Source organism: Gavia stellata, chromosome 2 (genome assembly GCF_030936135.1).
Source record: "Gavia stellata isolate bGavSte3 chromosome 2, bGavSte3.hap2, whole genome shotgun sequence".
Classification (NCBI taxonomy): Eukaryota; Metazoa; Chordata; class Aves; order Gaviiformes; family Gaviidae; genus Gavia; species Gavia stellata.
Window position 1 is genome coordinate 45,105,425 of NC_082595.1, and position 6,788 is coordinate 45,112,212.

At 41.7% G+C, this 6,788-nt stretch overlaps 1 protein-coding gene across 2 annotated transcripts; it reads left to right on the forward strand.

Moving 5' to 3' along the window:
* The first annotated feature begins 1,980 nt into the window (after positions 1 to 1,980).
* Positions 1,981 to 6,065, forward strand: GTF2H5 (general transcription factor IIH subunit 5). 2 transcript variants are annotated; one of them, XM_059835631.1, is made up of 3 exons: positions 1,981 to 2,022; positions 2,469 to 2,587; positions 5,669 to 6,065. In XM_059835631.1, exons 2-3 carry the CDS (start codon positions 2,553 to 2,555, stop codon positions 5,847 to 5,849), a joined length of 216 nt encoding a protein of 71 aa, XP_059691614.1. In that variant the 5' UTR covers positions 1,981 to 2,022; positions 2,469 to 2,552; the 3' UTR covers positions 5,850 to 6,065. The 2 variants fall into 2 exon arrangements, with proteins under 2 accessions (XP_059691614.1, XP_059691615.1); XM_059835632.1 differs by having other exon boundaries at positions 2,531 to 2,587.
* The last annotated feature ends 723 nt before the right edge of the window (positions 6,066 to 6,788 follow it).

Sequence of the window (6,788 nt, forward strand, 5' to 3'; positions counted from 1 at the left end):
CGTACTTATATTAGTCAAGCACTGAGAACCAAGGCAATTTAGGCCAGGTAAAAGCACCAATTCCTGCTTCTACCACTCACATATATTTACCATTTTAAGTATTAGCAAACATTACTGCCTTTACATTTGATTTATGTAAGAAAAAATAACCTAAAGTTAGGAAAATACACAAGTTGGCTTTGGCAACTGACAACAATCAAATTCTGTACATTACTTTTTCTGAAGACTTAATCTCAAGTCTTTGTAGATAGACCACGTAGTATTTTTAGTGCAAGAATTATGCCAAAATCCACAAAGAATATTAAACTTCTACAACAATCACAAAATACACAAAAATCTGTTGCTGCACACACTGCAGAAGTAACATGAAATTCATATTTTATGACAGGTGAAATTTTAGTGTCTGCATTGATACACTTATGCTGACTGACATACTGAATTAAGTTAATCTGTTTAAACAGATTTAAAACCACACCACTATCTATCATATATTTAACAATGTTAAATGTTGGAAACATAGGCATCCTTATTAAATGTCAAATTAAGTCTGTACCACCTCAATGACAATTAACTCAAAATGATAAAATGTCATGTGTGTAAACCTTGATCAGCAAATCCGATCTTGAAATATGGAAGCTTCTGATATTCTCCTTGAATTTAAGGTAATCTCTACAGACCAAAAAAAGAGCTTATACTGCTTTTAATGTCAGTGTCCAATTTCTCTGAACAAGGGGACTTTTTTGTTTCCTTCCATTAATGTGTCTTTCCCCTTTTCCAGTTTCCCCAAAAGTTTTAAATTTTCCCTGTTTTCCTGGTTGTGTTTGGGAAATTTTGGAAAAACATCGGCATTAGCCCAGCACTGCCACAATCACAACAGACAATTTTTTTGCTTCTGTGATGTTTATCCATTCACTTCAAGAGAGTACACAACACCATGAAACACACTTAAGACATCAATCATCAGTCCCCTGGAGACATCACCCCCGCCTCCAAACTCTGTCTAATCTATAGCAGTTCCTTTACTATTTTTATTCATAGAACCACAGTATTCGCATTTATTCTACCTAACCACAGTCTATAACAGCAATAAACACCTAGTTCAGCGATGGCAGATGCCACAATTCCCTGAATTCAAAACATGCACCTGCAAACACAAGAGGCCAAAGCGAGTACCATTTCTTTGTTGCTAGGAACCCCTGTTCAGGTCTGAGAGGAAATATGCTTATATATAAAAATATAATGCAAAAAGACTCATTTTGCAGTGTGGGGCAGGAACACTACTGCCTCGCAACTAGGGTACGTTTTAAAAAAAAAAAAAATACAGTTTTAGGCAATGCAACATCTAAATGGCCAAGGAGCAAAGCGGGAATAACTCTGTGCCTCTTTCCAAGGGGGAAAAACACATCTGTTACCTTTTATAGGCTCACACGGAGCAGGTGAAGCCTAAGGCACCACTGCTGGGTCTGGAAGTTTTTAACAAGCGCGGGCTCCCCCGGGCCTCCCTGCGCCCGGGCGGGGCCGCGCCGCTCAGCAGGCCGAGGCCGGGGAGCAGCGCAGCGGGGCAGGCACGCTCGCCGCTGCGGGCTCCCAGAGCCCGGAGGGACTTCGAGGCCGAAGTCGATAAAATAATAAATATTAAAACGGGAAAACACCCCGCAAACCCTCTGAGGTAAACAAGCACCCCACTTCGGCAGGCGGTGACAGCGGAGCTGAGATCCCCTGTGCCCCTCCCCGCCCCAGACCCCGACTCCCACCGGGCGCCGCCCCAGACCCCGACTCCCGCCGGGCAAACGCTGCTGCTACCTTCCGCTTCCGCCTCCGCCTCCGCCTCCACCTCTCCTCTCGGCACCGGCACCCGCGCGCTGCCGTGACGCCAGCACGTTGCAGGCGGTCCGGCCAATCCGGAGGCGATACCGGGAGCGGAGGCGGGAGAGGGGAAGGCTGCGCATGCGCCTGGCTCAGCGGTTGTGGTGGCCGGCGGGCGCAGTGACTCCGTCGTCAGGGAAGCGGTCGACGGTAGAGGTAGCGGTGGAGGTGAAGGGCGGGTGGGAGGGAGGGACTGGAGCCCCTGGGAGCGGCGGAACCTGCCGGTTGGGAGCTGCCCAGCCCATTCACCTCCCCTGGCTGTCTCAGGGGTGTGTTGGGGCTTGTCTTCCTCCGCCTAGGCCGCCTTTCGCAAGGCCGCGGCTCGCCTGAAGCGGCAGAAGGGCTAGTAGTCGGCCCCAGCCGCTGGCAGAGCTTGGCGGGTAGCCAGAGCTGCCCGGACTGCTCTCAGGGGTGAGGCCTTTAATTTTCACAACTCAGGGCCACGCCTGAGCTGGCCCTGCTACCCCGGCCTGGCCCTGCGTGCCTTTCTCCCAGCCCGCGGCCGCTCGGCCTAATAGCCGAGCAGCGCTGCTGGTCCAGGGAGGTGAGTTGTCTTGAAGGATCAGTGAGTTCAACCAAGGCGTTGTTTCTTTTTCTTTCAGGTTTTCTTTGTTTACGTGTGTAACCCAAAGCAAGAATTGTCCTTGTCACCTCTTCTTTTCAGTGCTTGTAAGAGAAGTGAGAAGATGGTGAATGTTCTGAAAGGTGTTCTGATTGAATGGTTAGTAACAGCACTTCCTGTCTCTTGCGTAGAAGTCTACTTGTTTCTTTAGAGCTGGAAATATTCTAAGTATTAGAGTGTAGACAAAGTAAGTATTCTAAGTATTAAGAGTGTAGACAAAAAAAAAAGGAATCATTGTGAGGAGGGGTGACGCTGAACAGCAGACAAAAGAAAAATGTGGCCTTTGGGGGAAGAAGGAGAGAGGCAGTTCTAGGTAATCCTAATTCCAAACTTATTTTTTCTTTTCAAAATATTGTTTTCCACTTATGCTTAAACACTAGATGCTCCCTCTTGCTCTTTATATTGCTTACAAATAATGGGGTTTTTTGTTGTTGTTGTTTGTGAGCAATGTGTTTCTTTACTGATTCTAGAGGGAGTTAGATAATCTTTCATCCTTTCTTTCCTGTCTTTTTTCATCAACTCCAGTTCAAATTCTGTTCAAGGCTGAGATGTGGCTCTGTAGATCATACTCGAAAGGAATATGCTTGTCATTTCTAAAAGTAAGCTTTTGATGTATGGGCAGTAAGCATGTTCTCATGCAATCTGAAATCTCTAGACTAAGAATCAGATAACTGCTTACCTCCAAAGTAAAAAGAAGCATCAGTCAAGATTTGTGGGGTCATTGCATAGCATTCTATGGCATATAAGATTTCTGTTGTACACTTAGATCGCAAACATATTAACAGATTATAACTGCACAAAAGCAGAAGAACTTTGAACCTCTTGTGATGTGCCTGCGTGGAGCATATAGCTGTGACCTTGCAGCAGCTAACTTCTGAGCTGACTGGACAGTAGCCAGCTGAAGTTTGGATGTCTAATGGTTATGGGTGAGCAGTTCAGAGCCTAAACTCTGCTGTAACAAAAAGCCTGTCTTCTCAAACTTGGTTCCATGCTAGTACATGGACAAACCTTCTGAAGCACAGGAAATTGCCTGCCTCTGCATCTGACTACATAAAGATGCCCAGAGCAGAATTCTTGACTGACAAGGCAAGAAGTTCTAAAATCTCAAGCAGTTAGCAAAGTATTTTATTTTGCACCTTATGTGTTTATTTTACATGTACCTAAAGACCTGTGTGTGTTTATTCAGCTCCGTGGCCACATCCCACTTAGTATTAGCATGGAACTTAATAATTTTCTCCAGGAGGGAAGGCCATTTTCTACCTGATAACAAATCTACAGCATTTGTTATGCCATCAGATGGTTTCAACAGCCCTCTGGGCAATTGACCTTTGAGTTGGTTTTGCTAGTTCTTGATGGTTTGGTTTTGTTTGTTTTCTCGCCACCTTTGCATAAGGGTAGCCCATGATAGGGCACAAAATTCCATCCTAGGAGGAGATGCAGATTTACTATAAACCGGTCCCCTTGTTTAAACTTCAGATACAAGTTTTTTAAAACCCAATTTTCTGAGGCTGTTTAAGATACCAAATGGACAGGGAGTGGAGAAAAAATAGACAGTTCTGAATGTGTAAATCACAAAATAGTGAGATGTTGTGCAGGTCTTTTTTTCCGCATTCTTCCAATAAATAGCTAAACTTTTCCGAAGACACCGTATCAAGGATTATAATCTTCAAGTACTGTAATGAAATCAGTGTTTCTGCTGTGGCATACATCTGCTGACACCTATTACAGCTCTGTATGTTGATTGTGTGAAAACCAGTCTCTGGATACTGCCTGACATAATACAGGCTGGTCATACCAGCTGGGACAAAAGCTCATGCCATCTAGTACTACTAATGTGAGTCACTGAGGTCCAGCTGAATAAAATAAGCAAAAAATAAACCTCCCTGCACCCATCCTAAAGGGTATGTGGTAGAATGCTGGGAACCGCAAACTTCTGGTATCTGATTTTTCTCAGCTCTTCTGGTTCTCCTTTGTTTCTCTTCTTACATGCCAGAGCACATAAATAATGGCTCTTCTGAAGAAGATATATCTTCCAGACTTTCCTATTCTCCTTTCCTCAGAATTACTCTGTACTTTGAAACCTCATCTTATTCTAGTCATGCTTCTGCAGGTTTGAGACTAATATTAAAGACTGGTTTTTGAGTTGCAGGGTAGGGGGCAGGGGAAGGGTTTGGTTTCACAGTGCCTATCTTTGCACCGTACATACTTTTAGGTAAGGGAGAATTGGTCCTCATCCTGCATTTAAAAGAGAGAAGATTAGCCAAAGAATTCTTTTAAGATTTACTATGTTATTAAGAACTCTTTTTAAGAATTACTGTTTCCAAAACAACTATGTTCATAATTTTGAAAGTGTCCTGAGCTACCTGATCCAATTTCCTGTATTTCTTGCACATATTCTTCACTAGTTGTTGCAATCAAATCCTAAGTTTTACCAAAGAGCGTGTTTTTCTTATTTTGTAAAAACTAGTATCAGAATAATACTGTCTGAATTCTTGAACATTTCAGTGGATCAAAGAGCTTATATTTTGAAGCCACTCTATCTAGCTGCTTAGTATAATGCAGCTCTTTCAATTACCTGTAATTCCCATACTTCCAAAATGTTTTCTTCTAAAAACTTGAATTTAACTTACAAGGTGACATCATGAAAGAGACTGTTCAGTTACAGTGTAATGTACAATTGTAATTACAGTGTAATGTACAATGTACAATTCATATATGACCACTTTTTCTCTGTGTAATACTACTTTGAGTGAGGTCTGTGTTCTCTTGGATTTTGGTTACCTTTAAATAAAAATATGCTTTAAGAAAATATGTTTTTATGGTGCTATTTCTGAAGATAGAAATGTAGGTTCAAATTTGCCTCATTAAGGGTTAGTTGTTTTGGTTTTTTTTTAAGCTACTTTAAATGCAGCATAGGGCCACTTCTCTGCCAGTCGAGTATCCAGTTCTTCTCTTTAGACTTCATTATCAGTTTATTTTTATCTCTAAAGTAACCCCAGCAATTAAGAAACAACTTTTTCAAAAGCTTCATAAACTTTCTTTAAATTGTGAGCAACTCTTGAAATTAATATTAATCTCCCAACTTTGGGAGTGTCTTCAAAGGGTGGGTTTTTTGTTTGTTTGCTTTTAACTGTATCTTATTACAATGAGGTGGGATCTGATGTGTGTTTGTCTCTACAGTGACCCAGCAATGAAGCAGTTTCTGCTCTACTTGGATGAGTCAAATGCATTGGGAAAGAAGTTCATCATACAAGACCTGGATGAAACTCATGTCTTTGTATTAGCCGAGTTGGTTAACTTCCTCCAGGAGAGAGTGGGCGAGTTAATGGACCAGAACTCTTTTCCTATTACTCAGAAGTAAAAAGACTAGAAAAATCAGATTAATGTGAGTTTTGTAAGAGTGAATTTCAATAGCTTGGGTTGTTACTGTTTTAATAGGTACACTGTGGTCAGTGAGTTCTACATGGAAGTGGCTACTCTAGAAAATAGTTCATTTTCATAGACAAAATACTTTTGAATTGGATTTTATTTCTCATTTTGAAAGATTATGGTATCTTTATTAAAACCCTTAAAATGATACACTTGAGGACTTGCCTAGAGAATTTTTGATGCATGCTCTTTGTTTTTCCTTTAGGATTTTTATCTTGCAAGATGGTATGACCCAAAAATTAGAGTACTGTTTCTGTACTGGAATGCTGTATGAACTCCTCTGACATGTTATATTCCTGTGGAACTGATTAAATATGGTTATAGTGTGGCTGATAGAATGTAAAGAATGTCCGTTAAAGTATGATCTGTGCTTGATGGAACATCTCCGTAAGTTGAAGGCATGGTCAGATACTGCTTTCACTTAGTGGGTTTTATACGCCAAAATGAAAGTTGGTGTGAGTTTTCTTTTTGTTTTGTGGGGGTTTTTGTGGTTTTTGTTTGTTTTTTTTCCCCAGAACATTTTAGAGGTGCCCCATGCTACTTGCCTATTTTTACCAAGGCTATGCTTTCTGTGTTGTTCTGGGTTTGGGGAGCGGCGGTGGGGGTCTGGGACTTTGCCGAGGGGGGATATGGGAGGATAGGGGCAACAAAATCCATTACCCCAGATCATGACATTGTAACTGTAAACTGATTACTTGCATATCAACAATAGCAAATTAAAGGGGTAACATAAATGGGAGACCAATCCTTTAGATATAACTGCTTTTATTTTTCCACTGAAGCTAATACCTAGTCACAATAATCTATGTGATCTGGAAGGGGAAATAAAGACTTGATTGTTCTACCTGTGAAGAAGAGCGCCAGTTTTGGG

What these genes read in the sequence shown, in the direction of transcription:
- GTF2H5 (XM_059835631.1), top strand. Translation starts at nt 2,553, where the DNA reads ATGGTGAATGTTCTGAAAGGTGTTCTGATTGAATG. An exon ending in AAAGGTGTTCTGATTGAATG is followed by an intron (nt 2,588 to 5,668) that starts GTTAGTAACAGC and finishes TTGTCTCTACAG; the next exon opens with TGACCCAGCAATGAAGCAGT.